The sequence below is a fragment of the Festucalex cinctus genome, chromosome 8 (assembly GCF_051991245.1).
Source record: "Festucalex cinctus isolate MCC-2025b chromosome 8, RoL_Fcin_1.0, whole genome shotgun sequence".
NCBI lineage: Eukaryota > Metazoa > Chordata > Actinopteri > Syngnathiformes > Syngnathidae > Festucalex > Festucalex cinctus.
In genome coordinates this window covers 29,432,419-29,449,024 of record NC_135418.1, presented here as the reverse complement: position 1 = coordinate 29,449,024, position 16,606 = coordinate 29,432,419, and the positions used below count along the sequence as shown (strand labels likewise).

Genomic DNA, 16,606 nt, shown 5'->3' with positions numbered 1-16,606 from the left:
TTTTTGTAGCCTTCGGTGTTGGTTTGTGTGCGAAGACTTGAAGACGAGTTTTGGAAACGCTCAGCTCAGCTCATGTCGGCACACAGGCTAAATCTTCCATGACACTGTGATGTAGCCACATCTCGCTTTTTCAATGATGGTTTTCAACGTCCCGACGAAAGAAAACTAGTCCAACATCCTCTTCATAATAATAATAATAATAATAATAATAATTCATTTAATATTTAGGAACCTTTCAAGACAGTCAAGGTCACCGTACAACATAATGAAAAACAAAACAACCAAAAAGCACTACAATAGACCCTTCTAGTGTGGCGTCACATTTAAGTGCGCCCCTTGCGGTGGAGGGCAGCGTGTCAATGCGAGTGAATTAGAAAACAATCTGTGTGAGCTAGAAAATAGGTCAAACAGTTGATAAATGTCAAAATGGAGCCAATGTCCCAGTTGGGGATGCTCTTTGGTTTGAAGTTTCGTGGTTTCAGCTGACCACAGCTGGCTACGGTGCAATGCTCCATTCACTGCCAGTCATTATAGAAAATTTTTACATTTCCAATACTCACGTGATATTACATTCAATAATTATATATAAACCGAATCTACCAAATAACAGAATAGACTCCCTACTTTTTGTCCCGTCCCGTTCTTTTATAATTGACAGCAGAAAAATGTAGGTTTGCCAAAATACAGCCATTTCTCCCATGGACTCTGAAACTGTGTTTATTTCCTATAAAATGGGGCAATGATGTCATCTACCGGTGGTCGGGCATCAGTAAAGTTGTTTCCAAGTTTGATATTTACAGTGGAGCATGCTCAGTTTCGCCCCCATTTAGCACCGCTCTAAAAAATACAATTGACAAGTATACTTGTCAAAGGCAGTGAATGAGTTAAACGCCGACTTACCACATACACACACAACCAATTCCTGCCAAGTGCGAGGTGAAAAGTGTGCAACAGTGTGTTTTTTTTTCTGAGTCAAGCAGAGGTCCATTTTCATAGATGTGATTTATTTTTTGTACGTCATGTTGGTGAAAATGCTTTCTGACGTGCGTCCGTTGTTGTGCCACCATCAGGATCCACTTGGATGCTGATTTATGTATTCATTTTTTCTTGTTTATTTGTTGCGTGACAGCGCTTGCGTGTGTCCGACTTGCCAGCAGTCAGCATGAGCTCCAAAGGCGTCGGCGGTGGCACGGTGTTGAGCCGCCGCAATTACAGGCTGGCCTCAGATACGGACAAGTCCAAGTCCACCGGTAGGTAACGCTTGCTTTCTGCCTTCACGTCACGTCGCGTGAAAAACAAAACAAAACATGCACGATTGTGGAAGCCCGATTTCTGGAATTTTGCAAACAAACTTTTTTCATTTTTTTTATTTTGGTCTCGTCAGGTGTCGTCAACGAGAGGCTGCTGAGCGACTACTTGCGACACGTCTTCCCTTCCGCCAATCGACCGACACTTCCGGCCTCCCTCAGGTTGCACGTCTGACTGTCTGTCTGTCTGGGGTACTTTCTGCTTGTCGCAAACGGGCCAGTCAAACAGTTGATCGTCCCTTAGCCAGAAGCAGTGATCATTTTGTGGATGAAAATTTGTATTTTTTTCCACTAAACTGTCAATTTAGTCAACTAAAATTGCTCTTAATTTTAATTAATTAATTTCAGTCAAAAGACGATAACTAAAACTAAATTAAACTAAACTAAATCATTTTAAAAGATTGAACATCCCCCACCCCCCACCCCCCTTGCTGCTGCTGTGCTTGCTGTTGCCAACGTTCTATTAATAGACGCGCACGTGTTTGTTGCTGGTATGTTTGAAATGAGACCTCACCTTGGCATGTTGGCTTGCACGTGTCCAAATGCCAACTGTCAGCGGTGTTGCTAACAGCTGTTGTCGCTCTTCTTCCACCTTTTTTTTTAATTTTTATTTATTTTTTATTTATTGCTGCTCGCCGACTCCCCCTGCTGTTCAGGAAGCCTTTGGCTTTCCAGGATCTGGACGCTCACCTGGAAACGTTGCTGAGCGAAGGAGAAGCGGCTGAGGACGGTGCGGGTACGTGAGCTTCTTTCTTGTCTTCAAATACTGAAAAAAAAAAAATGTTGATTTTTTTGGGGGGGAAAAAAGGATGTTTGAAAACCTTTTTGTGGTCAGCTTACGTTTCCCGCATTTTCCCACAGACGGTGAGGTCGATGGTCGTCTGGGTCCTCAGCCGGTGGTCCTGGACCACACCGGCGGCTTCGAGGGTCTTCTCTTTGTGGACGACGACCTGCTGGGGGTAGGACGGATGGACGGACGGACGTCCTTGTTTAAGTTTGATAGTGGTCTGTCTTGAAAACTTTTTTTTGCATGTTGCATCCCATTCAGGTGATCGGCCACAGCAACTTCAGCTCCATCCGGGCCACCACCTGCGTTTACAAAGGTGACTTAGACTTAGACTTAGACTTGACTTTATTGATCCCTTTGGGATGGCTCCCTCTTGGAAATTTACATTTCCAGCAGCAATAAGAACAGATAATAAAATAAAAACTAATTCAATCAATCAATAAATAAGGTTATTACACCAGAGATGTTAATTCTTAACGTTGTGTGTTTTAGATTTACAGTTTGGTCCAACTGCGGTGTCATTAAAGGACGCTTGGAGACAACAGAATAACATACGCTACACACTTGCTAGTTGCTAATGCTACGCAAGCAAAATGGTGCATTCATAATTTTGATTCTTGTTTGAAAGTTGCCTTTGTACGACCTTGCAATCCCCAAGACAAACTTTTGTGTTGCTTTGTTGACCACGTTGTACTCAAAGGTGTCTCTGCTTTTCTTTTGACCTTTGACCTCGGCACGCAGGCAAATGGGCGTACGAGGTGCTGATCTCGTCGCAGGGTCTGATGCAGATCGGCTGGTGCACGCTCAACTGCCGCTTCAACCAGGAGGTGAGCGCGCGCTCACTCGCGGTCCCGCCGCCGCGGCGCTCACTTAACGGCCGCCGCTTACCATCCGCCAGGAGGGCGTCGGCGACACGCCCGACTCGTACGCCTACGACGGCAACCGAGTGCGCAAGTGGAATGTGGTCACCACCAACTACGGCAAGGTGAGCGACGACGACGCGGCGGCGTTGACGCGGCGGAGTTGACGCGGCGTGTATCGTTTGGCAGTCGTGGGCGGCGGGCGACATCGTCAGCTGCCTGATTGACCTGGACGACGCCACCATCACCTTCTGCCTGTAAGTCGCACGCGCTCGTCACGCCACGTCGCCCAATCGCCATATTGGATTCTGATGCGTTGACGAGCAAAAAACATCACATTATTCCAATGCTGACTCCAAAATGACCTTTTTGTTTGTCTCTCAAATATTTGGCGAAATAAAGCTAGCATTTTGTCCTCATTGCTAAGCTGGCAGGTGGCGCTCGTGTGGCGTTTTTGTGAACAAATTTGTTTTCCAAGGAAACCTTTTGCAGAGTGAATCAGGGTTATTATATATGGAGGACCAAAACTGCCAAAATTAGAAATAAATAAATGACTAAAGGTGAAAATAAAAATGAATATAAAAAATATATATATATAATTTGAAAATTATATCTAAAAAAATAAATATAAATGGAAAGAATTTTTTTTTATTTTCACTTTTAGTCATTTTTTATTCATTTATTGATTTAGAACATATTTGCAAATATGTTCGAACACACTCGCCAGCCAAAAATGTTTACCCCACATTGCCAGATCTACGCGTCCGTAAATCCAAACATTTGGTGACGTTTTCTTTTCTTGTCATTTTGTTTGCTTTTGCTGCCTAAAGATGACAATCAAAAAAGGCAAAAACTTAATCATGATGACTTTTTTTTTTTTTTTTTTTTTAGTGAGTGCAAATGTTTGTGGGACATCTTTTTTTTTTTTTTTCTTTTTTTTTTTTTTTTTGTGATGAGTTGCATCCAATTGTTTTTGTGGTGCTTGCGCTCAGGAACGGCCAGTCGCTGGGTACGGCGTTTGGCGACATCAAGACGGGTCCCGGCGTGGCCTACTTCCCCGCCATCAGCCTGTCCTTCAAGGAGTCGGTGGCCTTCAACTTCGGCAGCCGACCGCTCCGATATCCTCCCGCCGCCGTTTGTCTTGTTTGTCTGTTCCGGCCCGCTGGCTGTTTGTCCTTGATGCGCCGGCGCTCACGTACCCGTCGGAGGGCTACCTGCCCCTGCAGGACCCACCCGCCGCCGACCTGCTCAAGGCTCACAAGCTGCTGGGCTTCGTCAAGAATGTCCTGTCCACCCGCATCGACGTGCAGGTGGCACACACGCACACACATGCGCCGATATTATTTTAGTTATCAAAACAATAACAGGGTTACATTGAGAAAGCTAACAATAAGTTGGTCTAGTTGTTGTCAAATTGTGATCCTTGATTGGGTGTGGCCTCAAAGCGAATGGTGCATTAGCATTAGCATGCTAAATTAGCATTAGCATGCTAAGCTAGCATTAGCATACATTTAACTAATTTAATTTAGTTTTGAACAACAAGTTAACGGTTGGTTAAATCTGCTTAACCAGCGGTTAAAAATATAACCGAGTTTTTACCAACCGGGCCCTGGACGCCAACCGTGTGTTGTGTTGTTTGTTTGCGTGTGTAGGAGGAGCGCGTGTTGGAGTCGGATTGTTCGTCGTGGCGGCTGGACGGCGACGCCACCGTCCTGATCACGCTGGCGCACATATTCAACCACTTTGCTCCTCTGATGGTGAGCCAGTTCGGCCGCTGGCGTTGTACAGTGCGTGTCAGCTAACGCTCTCGTCAATGCGTGCGTGTGTGTGCATGCAGTGTAAAGTGTATTTGGTGGAGGACGTGCTGATGAACTTCCTGTTGGGGATCCTGGAGGGCGGCGGTTCCGTGGACGAGCATCCGCTCATCCAGCAGCTGCTCGACCTCTTCTGGCTCCTCATGGAGGTGAGCGCGCACGCGAGCCCGCGCTTCGTGACATCATCACCGCTCACCTGCCGACGCCCCGCGTGCAGGACTACGAGGTGAACGAGTGTCTGAAGCAGCTGATGATGTCGCTGCTGAGGGCGTACCGCTTCTCGCCCATCATCCCCGACCTCGGCTTCCAGGTAGCGGCTGCAATGCGTGCGTGGCACTGATCTATATATATGACTGGATAGCTGATAGGCCAAGACTTTAGAGGTTGCGAGACCGCCATATTGCTCCTCCCAAGAAATGTTTCTCGCCATAGTATCCTATACATTTACAGTATTGAAATTGGAGAACATTTGAGACACTATTTAGTAGAAACAGCATGATTTATTGTGTTTATTAAACATAGACAAGAGGACTTCAGACATTTTACAACGTAACTTCTTAAATACATGTATAAATTACAGGGAGTCCTGGAGTTATGGCACACTTGACCTAAGGCGTTTCGACTTTACAACAGTTATGCTCCATCTGCCATTTTAGCTCCTCCTCGTCCGCCATATAGCTTGCAGTGTTGTCACTTAGCTAGCGCTCGTGCACTTGTGGGAGTCAGTATCTTTGGCTTTTTCGCCCTCCTTTTTTTTTTTTTTTTCCCACATCATGTACCCAAAGAAGAAGAAAGTGAAGTCTTCTATCAATGTCGGTTAGCCAAAAGAAAAGCAATTATCATGGAAATCAAGCGAGACATCACAAAACGATCACAGAAAGGAGAGACACCGACGAACAAAGGCTTCAGACAGCATTTTTTTTTCTTTTTTGCATTTTAGACTTTTTATGCAAATTATTTTGATGTAAATAGACTAACTCATTTGCTCCCAAAAACATATACTGTATATACGGTCTATTTTAAATGTTTTAAGTGTCCCAAAGACCTATTTATATGTTTTATGTTGTTTTTTTTTTTTATGCTAGAGCACACAGGAGGCTTTGACGCAGCCTCTCTACTGCAGAGAATGATAGTAATTACAAAAACGGCCAGCAGGTGGCAGCACAGTATAAGAGACCAACCAGGCCCATGTTCAAACAAGCTTGATTTCCCCACACTTTGAAGCAGATTTGTGAATGACGACGAAACTTAGCTATATTCTAATGCTAATTGCTGCAAAACGTAAACAGATACTGTATACTTTTTTTTTTTTTTCCTGATATAAGAATAGACTAATCTTTCTTTTGGTAGGTTCCATGTTTTTATAACAATAGAAGACAATATTTTTGCAAAATCAGTCCAAATCCAGTAAAACAGCCAGGAGCGAAGGGGGTTACTTCAGTGAACTGAGCGATCAAAGAAAAAGGGGCTCTTCAAAGCAGCACATTCCATCCACTATTTATTTATTTATTTATTTATTTTTTTTACTTATTAAAAATAGTGAGTACGCCGGCCTTATAGGCAGTTAGCCTTATGCTAACTGCCTATGAGCTGTATATGTCTCATCATATATAATACGTATAGCATATAGTTGATACAGTAGTCTGCTAGCAAGGTGGGAGGAGCAAGATGGCCGCCGTGTGACTTCAACGGCTTGCACAGACTGGCTTGTACGTGCTATGGGCTATCCGGTCCTATATACAGGTGAGTGGTGTGTTGATGTTGTCGCGCGTCCTTTCAGATCCACTACCTGCGGCTGACTACGGCCATCCTGCGTCACGAGAAGTCCAGGAAGTACCTGCTGACGCACGTCTTATATCCTTGCATGCGTGCGCAATCACGTGGCAGCCGTCCGACCCCCTCCGGACGACGACGCAGACTTGCGGCGTGTTCCTTAACGTGGGCCGGCGCACGTTCGACGTGTTGCGTTCGGTGGTCTTCTTCTACATCAAGACGCCGCTGCGGGTGAAGGAGGCGGGCCTCGAGGAGCTGATCCCCACGACGTGGTGGCCCACGCACTTTGACAAGGAGGTGCGTCTCTTGAGTTTCGGTCGGTTCGGGTCAGTTCGGGCGCGTCGATGATGAGTCCTCGTCTGTTCCCTTCCCCCGTCAGGGAAAAGACGAGCCCAAAGACGAGAGTTCGGACGAGCGTCTGCGCCGGCGAGCTTACGAGCGAGGATGTCAGAGGCTGAAAAAAAGAATCGAAGGTGGGACGCCTTTATCTTTTCTGTTTTTTTTTGTGTTTTTTTTGCCATTTGCCATATCCACACTTGTGTGTGAGATGACCGCTTCCTGAACACAAAGTCAAAATGTTGGCAGCGGCAGCACCAAAATGGCCCTCAGCTTGTGTGAAATCTCTCAAAAAGTGCTTTTGTCTCCCTCCAGTGGTAGAAGAGTTGCAAGTGCAGATCCTCCGGCTGCTGCTCAACAACAAAGACAAGAGCACAGTACGTGCATGTGCGTGTTTGTGTGAAATATGTTGAAATTTGCTTTCACTACCATGAAGTTGCATTTTGCAACAATTGAACTGAAAATGTTGTCATCCGCATCTTTATTTGATGTTTGTTCTTTGGATCAGGACTAAAATCTGCTTGCTGGTCGCTCATGATGTCTGTTTGAGTTGTTGTCTATGGAGGACCAAAACGTACAAAATTAATTTATTTTTTTTGCCCCGTTGCTACTTTGCTTAGGGCGAAGCGTCTCGCTACATTTTCCTCAACAAGTTCCGCAAGTTCCTGCAAGAGAACGCCAGCAACCGAGGGGTGAGAGCGAGCGACGCCGGTTCACATTTTGTCCAGCCTCCTTTCCAAAATGGAGCGAATTCTTCTGTCGTGCTTTCGTTTTGGGGGGGAAAAAAGCGTGAGAACAATTGCACCCCAAAAATCTCAATTTTTGCCACGGGAAAACTGAAGCGTGACGTCGCTGTTAGCGTATCTTTATGTGACGTGATGTCACTCCCTCCAACATTTCTTCATGCCTTCAACTTGTCCAACATTCTCATTGGATTTCCCTTCAGATTTTTGGCATTTTGGCATCACAATTTTTGCGTCCAATTTGGAAAAGGCCGGAACAACAAGAATTGGGAAAAGTGAGGTGCTGCCAATGCTGTAACGTGAGCGTTGTGTGCTTGTGTCTGTGTAGCACCCGACGGCCCTGTGCCCCCCCGAGTACATGCTGTGCTTCCTGCACCGGTTGATCGCGGCCGTTCGCGCCTGCTGGGACGAAAGCTGCAAGAAGAGTCCGGGCAGCGTCAGCAGTGACGGTAACGAAAGCTCTCCGCTGCTCGGATCGCCTCCAACACGTTTTGAAAACTTTTAAGCAATACCGAAGAGAAAACCGGACACTTCCACAACAATTTGAATCTTTTTTTTTTTTTCCAAATGTTTTGACTTCTGCTCACTGATAGATCACAGTGACTTCAATGTTCAGCAATTCTGTCTTTTTTGTGTGTGTTTGATCTAAGTATAAAAATGTCCTGACCTTTCTTCTTCTCCTTCTTTTGTTGTGATGCCGTTGCGTCTCCAGCGGCGTACGTGCCGCCGCAGCTCTTCTACAACGGGAAGGTGGACTACTTTGACCTGCAGCGGCTGGGCGGCCTGCTGTCGCACCTCAAGAAGACGCTCAAAGGTCAGTCGCCAAACGACAATTCCAGCAGTCTGTTGTAGATGCTAAATTTAGTCATTGTTCTTTACAACTAGCTTAAGTCCAATTCCTGGAGAAGTTGCCTGGGAATGCTGAAAGCTGAATGCTAATAGATGAATGCTAATTAAGGAAGTTGAAAGATAAATTATGTGAAAATTACAATGGAATTATTAATTACTAGTAGTAGTATCATTATCATCATCGGGTGATGGATTTTGTCATGTTCGCTCCACGGTTGGCTAACGACCTCTAGTGTGACGCCGAGACACGAGCGCGGGCTAACCTTGACCCCGTTGCCGACCTTGTGTCCCCCCGCAGACGACCTGGCGAGCAAGGCCAACATCATCATCGACCCCGCCGAGATCCAAGCGGCGTCCATGGACGACCTGGACGAGGACGACGAGAGCGGCGCCGCTCAGGTTCTGCCCGCCGATCCGACGACACGCAAACGTGACGGAAAGTCGTCGTGTTACAAGAGCAAATCTTTGTATGGTATTGTGTAAAAAGAATCGGGTGATATTTTTCCAAGATAACCTCCGATTACGCTGAAATGAAAGTTGGTTTAACAGGAATAATCTTTAATAATTTCGTCAACCAAAACAAAAATAACTTTGTCAACATACATTTTTCATCGGACTAAAACTAGGCTAGACTAGACTAAAACCCTTATTAAAAAAACAAATCAGTCTACGAGATAAAAATGTACTTAATAAAAACAGGACTGATATTCATGGACGTTTTAGATCATGAACAAAAATGAGACGAAAATTATTTGATCTTGTCAAATCTTGTCACTGCGAATCTGTCAGTGTGACACTGTCATGTGACCCGCAGTGACACGCCCCCTTTCAAATTTGCAGATAGCGAGTGCAACATGCACACAAACGTGGGACAGATGGGAAGTGGATTCACGGTGAAAGGTTAAAAAAAAAAAAAGGAAATTATAGTTTTAACATAACAGCTACAACGTTCCAACATTATTGTTAATCCGACCGCTAACGAATGCTGGCTAACTTACTCGCTGATAGCATGGAGCCATAGTAGCCACTTGTTGATATACTGTCATTGTGTGTCAAGTTGTGATCAAAAAGATGAGGAAATTTCATGTGAAATAATTTTAGATATGAAATGTTCAACATAATCTTCTAAAAAAAAAATACACAGAGGTAAAATGATTGTCCTGACTAATACTAGACTAAACCGTTGACAGTTTTTGTTGACTAAAACTAGACGAATAAAATTGTTTTCTAAGACTCAAAGATGAAAATGCTCGATGATTTATAATTGACTAAAAATTGATTAAATAAAAACAGGATGAGGTTGATTATGACTAAAAGCAAACAAGCGGGACTGAAACTGAGATTAAATTTAAAAATGGCAGATAAAATTAACCCTACTTACCGCTTGAGTTTTTGAAGGTGCAGTCGTCGAAAGCACTTTGGTTTACAGTGGCAATTTCATGCTGATGTGGGCTTCATTTGATTTTGGCCCCTCCCCCCTTGGCGGGGATTCATTTTGCAACGTTGTTGTTTTTTGTGCGCATCCCCAGAGGCCGGCGGGGGCGTCTGCGGGCGGCGCGCCGGCTCGGCCCGGCTGGCTGAGCTCGCCGACCCTGGGTCGCGCCAACCGCTTCCTCAGCACCGCCGCCGTCAGCCTCATGACCCCCAGGCGACCCCTGGGCCAGCCCGAGAAGGTCAAAGTGCGCGCCCTCGCCATGGAGCAGCGCACCGAGGAGGACAGTAAGTCATGAAGCGCGATTTGGCTGCGGAAAGGCGCAAAAAGCGCACTTCCTGTCCAGACAGGAAGTGGGGCAGACGCAAAGCCGAGCGGCCACGGACGTCGCGTTGTCTTCCTTCCTGTCAACGCTGCGCTCTTTGTGTCTTTTTGTGTGTTTCAAGTCGAGGGTAGCCATGGCAACGACGGGCTGTTGCTGGGGCGACCCGTCGACCAATCGCATCAGCCCGTGGCCGACAAATCTTTGCTGGAGATCATCGACGGCATCGTCATGATGTACAACCTCAGCGTACATCAGCAGCTGGGAAAGGTGCGCCCGCTTTCATCGCCTTCATCTTTTACCTGTCGTTTTCCACGAATCGAATACAAACAAACAAAAACGTTTTGATTTCCATCACTCGGGACATGATTTCAAATGGAGAACGCAAGGAAAAGTGGTGATGTGCCGAGGAAAAAAATAATACACGAGTACATATTGAATTGTAAATATAGTTCAGCAGTGTTGTAAAACAAGATTATGTTTATTGAATAGCCTGTGTTTTTATGACTTTGGTGTTGGCTGCTGGAGCACGCCACTGTCGCCTCGCAATCAGGAAAAAAGAAAGCTGTTTCTTCTTCGGTTGTTGCTTCAGGTCTTTCCGGTGCACTGCTGTTGATATAGCGCCCCCATAATGGCGCAACCCTGCAAATGCGTTCATGTGTTTTTTTTTTTTTTTTACTAAAAAAAAAAAACACAGGAAGTGTATTACTTGTGCACAATATTCAAAAACCACCATGCGAGCGACATCATCTTTTGGTGCTTTTCTATTGGCTGCTGCTGAATGACGTCACTTCTGTGTGACACACTTTCAAACATCCTTATTCTGGTTCATATCAAAATAAATATACTTAAAGTCATCCCCAAAGGTATGAAATGAATTAATGAATTACCAAAGACTAAAACGAAGGACATTTTTACTATCATGATAGTTTTAGTTAGTGTTGTGAACATCAAATGTAGTTTTGGTTAGTTTTTGTTCTTATTTTATTTTGTGAGCGAAATTGTTTTTTGAATTTTAGTTTTAGCTTTTTTTGTTAGTTTTAGTTCACTCAAATAACCTTCGGCAACAATGAAACGATGATGGGCTCTAATCTGAAAATGCACCTTTATCTGCCACCTAGTGGATGAGACTTGAATTGCAGCTGGTGTGTTTGTGCGGATGCAGATGGTGGTGGTGGCGGACGACGTGCAGGAGTACGCGGCGGCCCTCAAAGACACGGACGAGAAGATCGCCCGATGCCCGCCCAGAGTAAGCGGGGGACGCCGCCCGCCTCGGTTGGCGGGCGCCGCGCGTTTGACTCCCGTCTCCGTTTGTTGCTGCCGCAGAGGTCGGACATCTTGGAGGAACTCCACAAGAGTCGCAAGGTTTTTGCCGAGAAGCTGAACCACCTGAGCAGGAGGCTGGCCTGGATCAACGCCACCATCTACTCCAAGGTGGGTGCGCGCATGCGCGCGAAAGAGCGAAGGAGAGTCCCGCCTGACGGTTGTGCGCGCGCGCAGGAGAAGATGTTGGACGTGTACTGGCTGGTGCGCGTGTGCATCGGCACCATCGAGCGCGCCGACCGCACGGGCTCGCTGTTCGCCTTCGCGCCCGAGTTCTACCTCAACGTGGCCATGTACGCCTACAACGCGCTCAAGAACTACTTCAGTCCCGCCAGCGGCATGGACCAGCTGCCAGGTGAGCTTATTGTTTTTATTAAAAAAAAGTTTGGAGTAATTATTTTTTATTTTTCTGGTTTTCTGAATATATTTTGACAGAAAAAATATTCAGTAAAACAGAAAAAAAATATTCAAAAAAACATTTTTTTTTTTTCTCTCTCCAAGTGAATGCAACATGCTTCCGTAATATATAGTTGAGCAAAAATGGTCGAAATAAAAACGTGATGAGGTCGACTAACTGATCAAAACAAACAGGCGTGATCGATACTGGACTCAAACGACTTTGTCGTTCTCACAGGCTACGAAGAAACGTTGACTCAGCTGGCGGCCATTCTCGCCAAACACTTTGCGGATCCGCGCATCGTTGGAACAGGTGACGTGGACTCACGCTCGCGCACACACACACACACACACACACACATTATTTTTGGATGGCATTGTGGGTAAGTGAGGTGGGACGTCCCCGGACTGGTCGCCACTCCTCGTCAGATGAAATAAATGGACAGGCCGCTGGTCAATAAGCACTTCCTGTTTGTCTGAAGAAAAAAAAAAAGAAAATCCTCAACATGGCCACAAGATGGCGACCAAGCAATATTTGCATTCGTGTGCGTCCGTCCGTCCGTCTGTCTGTCCACTTGACGTCATGTGACGCATTTGTCTTGTAGACATCAAGGACGCGCTGATGCAGGCGCTGGCCAGCTACGTCTGCTACCCGCAATCCCTCAGGGCGGTGGAAAGGATCCCCGAGGAGCAGTGAGTTGCACGCACGCACGTGTGCACGCCGTAGCTGTCGGCCATCTTGTTAGCTAGCGTGCGCGTTTGTGCTTCCAGACGTGTGGCCATGATGAAGAACCTGCTGGCACCCTACGAGCAGAGACCCTGGGCGCAGACCAACTGGATCCTGGTCCGGCTCTGGCGGGTAAGGCGCTTCCTTCACTCACCTGGATGTATGACTGGCTAGCCGCTAGCCCATACACGCCCGTCCGTGCAAGCCGTTGAAGTCACAGGGCGGCCATCTTTCTCCTCCTACCTTGTGAGCAGACTACTGTATCAATTATACGCTATACATAGAGATGAGACATATACAGCTCGTAGGCACTTAGTATAAGGCTGGAGGCGGGGTGGGGGGATTGTGCCAGGGTGCTCGCTAGTTTTTAACAAGTATAATAATTATAATATAATAAAATATAATATAAGGCCAGAGGTGGGGTGTTGGGTTTGTGCCACATAGGGTGGTCACAATTAAAAAAAAAAAAAATCAAGTGGACCCCCACTTAGATCTCACTCTGCTTCATCTATCCTTCCTTTCTTTAGTTTTTCCTCTGGTCTCTTGAAATCTCCCTAATCTGTGTGAATTTCGAGGTTTCTGGGGTTGGTGAAAGATTCTGGTTTTGTAACCGTGCGGGTGGTATCTGCTTGGTGCTGGATTTCACTTTGTGTGATCTTTCTTTCCTTTGATCTTTACTCTGGTCTCCCGAGCTTCTGAGCTTCACGACTCTGGCGAGACTCTGAAGTGTCCGGTTAACATGAAGTGTCATGGGGTTTTTTATTAGGTTTCAGGTGAATTCATGAGCGCAAATTCACATGCGCGCACGCACACAAATATGCACAAAAAAAAAAAAGAGCAATAATGATGATGATATGTTGAATCGGTAAGACTGCCAAATGAACAATACTGAGCTCTCAAAATATAATTTCTACATGTATTTAAGGCAAGTTGTAAAATCTCTTGTTTATGTTTAACAAATGTAAAATGTTTCTACTAAGTACTGTCTCAAATGTTCTCCAATTTGGATCGTGTAAATGTAGAGGATCGTATGCCGACAAATGTTTGTTGGGAGGAGCAATATGGCCACGTCGCAACTTCTAACGTCTCGGCCTATCGGCTATCCAGTCATATATTCAGATGAGTGGGCCGAGCTCCCCATTGAGTTTTCTCATCTGGTGGCTCTATTCCACTTGTTGGCAGCGTCTGCCACCTAGTGGAAGAACACGGAAGTGTTGTGCCGCTGCTGACGTGTCAGCAATGTAAAGTGGAGACGAATGATTGATTATTTTTTTTGTGAGGCCTGAAGTGAAAAGTGTTGCGTTTGTGTTTCAGGGCTGCGGTTTTGGCTACAGGTACACGCGCCTGCCGCACCTCCTCAAGACCAAACCCGAGGACGCCAACCTGCCCAGCCTTCAGAGTAGGTCACCCACCTGCGTGCCAGGTGTCGGCCGACGCGTCCGTTGCCTCGACACTTGGCTAAGCGCCCGCCTGCGTGTGTGCGTGCGTGAAGTCGAGTGACGAGGAAACAGATGTCGTTTCTCGCTTTTGCGTTTGTCAGCGTGTGAGTCGGCAAGTGTAACTTTTGTCTGTCAGCGTTGAATAGGCCATCTTTGATTTGTGACGCATTTCCTGTCCCGCATGCTCACACGTCCTCGTCGTTGTCTTCTTTTCCCTCTTTTGATTTTGCATGCCGATGAACTTAAAGGGGATTTGTCGCTTGCGAGTTTCCAGCGTAAGTTTGATTTGCTGTCATTGAACGTTGCTTGGGGAAATTTGCCGTGACATGGGAACTTATTAATTTGCCATTGTTGCTTTGGAACAACAGCATTTTTATTTTTGCACGATAGTTCATATTTTTAAGGATTCTTATGAAATCAAATGACAAGAACATCTCCGATTTTTCCAACAAAGTGCGAATGGTTTGCCGTGACGCAAGTTGAACTGGGAACCAAAATTGTCCAGTTTGTGTTTTTCCTGCAAGGTCTCAATGTTGACACTTGAAAGGATCAAGAAAGCAACATTTTGACAACATTTCCCATTTGGGACGGGGCAACGCAAAGTTGGAACAATTGAACAAAAAAAATAAAAATAAAATTGCTTCGTTTCGACTTTGATTTGACGTCAATTTTGTGTCCCTGCTGCTAGCTTTTTCTTTGGCTCGAGTTTGTTTGTTTGTCCCTTGATGAAAGTGTCCGCCCCCCACCCCATCATCATCATCATCATCATCATCATCCTCATCCAAATGTTGGAGGATGTGAGGAAACTTTGGTTGAGTGGGTGCCGTAGCATTAGATTTAGCTGGCTGCTTGTCTCCCACCCGCCTGTCCGTCCCTGTGCGGCCATATTGCTCCTCCCAAGAAACCTTTGTCACCATACCATCCTATACATTTACAGGATCCAAATTGGAGAACATTTGAGACAGTACTAGGTAGAAACAGCATCATTTATCATCTTTTAAATGTTAACAAGAGGACTTCAGACATTCTACAACTTGCCTTAAATACATCTATAATTTATATGTTTAATGATGTTTGGTACAGGAGGAAGCTTGTATATTTTTTAAATTAAAGAATTGTAACTGTAATTCAACAAAATTTGTATAACAAAAAATAAACATTAATTGAAAATAGTAAAGAAATAATTGGTGAATAATAATTTAAAAATAAACGTGTAAAAAATGTGTAATTCAACAAAATATGCCAAATTTAATATTGGGGTCTAAGGAACTGAGCAATAAAAGAAAAAGGGGGTCTTCAAAGTAGTGCACACTGTCCACTGTATATGTCTCATCTGTACGAATAGCATACAGTTGATACAGTAGTCTGCTGGCGAGGTGGGAGTAGCAAGATGGCCGCCCTGTGACTTCCAACGGCTTGCGTGCGGGTTAATCGGCTATCCAATCGTGAGCGAGCGTGCGCCCTGTCGTGCAGAGCCGTGTCCGTCGCTGCTGCTCCAGCGAGACATGGCGCGGCTGCTGAGCGCCGACAAAGACATGGCCGCCTCCTTCCTCAACAGCGTCCTCAATCAGCTCAACTGGGCCTTCTCCGAGTTCATCGGCATGATTCAGGAGGTAATGCGAGCGAGCGAGCGAGCGGGCGAAACGGGCCCGGTCCGGTCCGCCTCCATCTTGTCCGTCTTGTGCCCTTCTTGCAGATCCAGCAGGCGGCCGAGCGTCCCGAGAGGAACTTTGTGGACACGCGTCAGCTGAAGGTACTCGGTCGGATTGAGGGCCTCTTGCGTGCGAAATGTGTGACGGCGTGCGTTGCAGGTGTGCGCCACCTGCTTCGACCTGTCGGTCAGCCTGCTGCGGGTGCTGGAGATGACGGTCACGCTGGTCCCCGAGATCTTCCTGGATTGGTCGCGTCCGTCCGCCGAGCTGCTGCTGCGCCGACTGGCTCAGGTGGGCCCTCCCTCGTGTTCATTTGATCCGCCATTTTGAAATTTAGTCTTGGTTTTAGTCAAGTTTCAAATTATACTTGTTAGTTTTTACCATAGTTCGTCAACCTCATCCCGTTTTTATTTAGTGTTGAGTTGAGTTGAGTTGATTTTAGTCCAAGAAAACATCATTTTACTCGGATGGTTTTTGTCAACAAAAACTGTCAGCCTTTGAGTCTAGTTTTAGTCAGGACAACCATTCAACCCCTGGATTTTGTTTGTCAGCAGATTATGTTGAACATGTCGGATCTAAAACTATTTCACATCAAATGTTCTCACCTTTTTGATGAAATATAACGAAAGTTACAACTGTAACTACGGTTCTATGAGTCCCGGACGACCGCCAGAAGGCGGTGCTTTAAGCACTGAATGTTCCTTTCGCGCATGCGCAGTTCGAGTAATGCATACCAAATTAGTCACCTGTGACCCCTTGGTGACCCTAGAAGGGTATAAGTTCCGGTGTCACCCAAGGTTCGTTTCCTACGGAATCTTCTCGCGTGAACACGAGGATTCCGAGCGA

The 16,606-nt window shown here is 45.9% G+C and overlaps 1 protein-coding gene across 3 annotated transcripts in view; it reads left to right on the top strand.

Annotated features, from left to right (window-relative positions):
• Positions 1-16,606, top strand: part of rnf123 (ring finger protein 123) — a 32,473-nt gene that overhangs the window by 1,378 nt on the left and 14,489 nt on the right. For 2 of the 3 annotated variants that reach the window (XM_077530658.1, XM_077530657.1), the window contains 34 exons: positions 1,130-1,250; positions 1,385-1,469; positions 1,964-2,043; positions 2,169-2,266; positions 2,356-2,410; positions 2,836-2,921; positions 2,993-3,079; positions 3,144-3,211; positions 3,947-4,072; positions 4,150-4,264; positions 4,607-4,711; positions 4,792-4,917; positions 4,986-5,078; positions 6,549-6,622; positions 6,721-6,838; positions 6,921-7,014; positions 7,193-7,254; positions 7,498-7,569; positions 7,949-8,069; positions 8,333-8,434; positions 8,768-8,868; positions 9,999-10,188; positions 10,348-10,493; positions 11,389-11,472; positions 11,550-11,657; positions 11,724-11,901; positions 12,181-12,255; positions 12,548-12,635; positions 12,714-12,801; positions 13,984-14,068; positions 14,357-14,383; positions 15,582-15,721; positions 15,805-15,861; positions 15,920-16,051. In XM_077530658.1, coding sequence (XP_077386784.1) covers positions 1,163-1,250; positions 1,385-1,469; positions 1,964-2,043; positions 2,169-2,266; positions 2,356-2,410; positions 2,836-2,921; positions 2,993-3,079; positions 3,144-3,211; positions 3,947-4,072; positions 4,150-4,264; positions 4,607-4,711; positions 4,792-4,917; positions 4,986-5,078; positions 6,549-6,622; positions 6,721-6,838; positions 6,921-7,014; positions 7,193-7,254; positions 7,498-7,569; positions 7,949-8,069; positions 8,333-8,434; positions 8,768-8,868; positions 9,999-10,188; positions 10,348-10,493; positions 11,389-11,472; positions 11,550-11,657; positions 11,724-11,901; positions 12,181-12,255; positions 12,548-12,635; positions 12,714-12,801; positions 13,984-14,068; positions 14,357-14,383; positions 15,582-15,721; positions 15,805-15,861; positions 15,920-16,051 — 3,354 coding nt within the window. In that variant the 5' untranslated portion in view covers positions 1,130-1,162. The remainder of the gene's footprint in view (positions 1-1,129; positions 1,251-1,384; positions 1,470-1,963; positions 2,044-2,168; positions 2,267-2,355; positions 2,411-2,835; positions 2,922-2,992; positions 3,080-3,143; positions 3,212-3,946; positions 4,073-4,149; positions 4,265-4,606; positions 4,712-4,791; positions 4,918-4,985; positions 5,079-6,548; positions 6,623-6,720; positions 6,839-6,920; positions 7,015-7,192; positions 7,255-7,497; positions 7,570-7,948; positions 8,070-8,332; positions 8,435-8,767; positions 8,869-9,998; positions 10,189-10,347; positions 10,494-11,388; positions 11,473-11,549; positions 11,658-11,723; positions 11,902-12,180; positions 12,256-12,547; positions 12,636-12,713; positions 12,802-13,983; positions 14,069-14,356; positions 14,384-15,581; positions 15,722-15,804; positions 15,862-15,919; positions 16,052-16,606) is intronic. The other variant, XM_077530659.1, reaches the window with a different exon arrangement.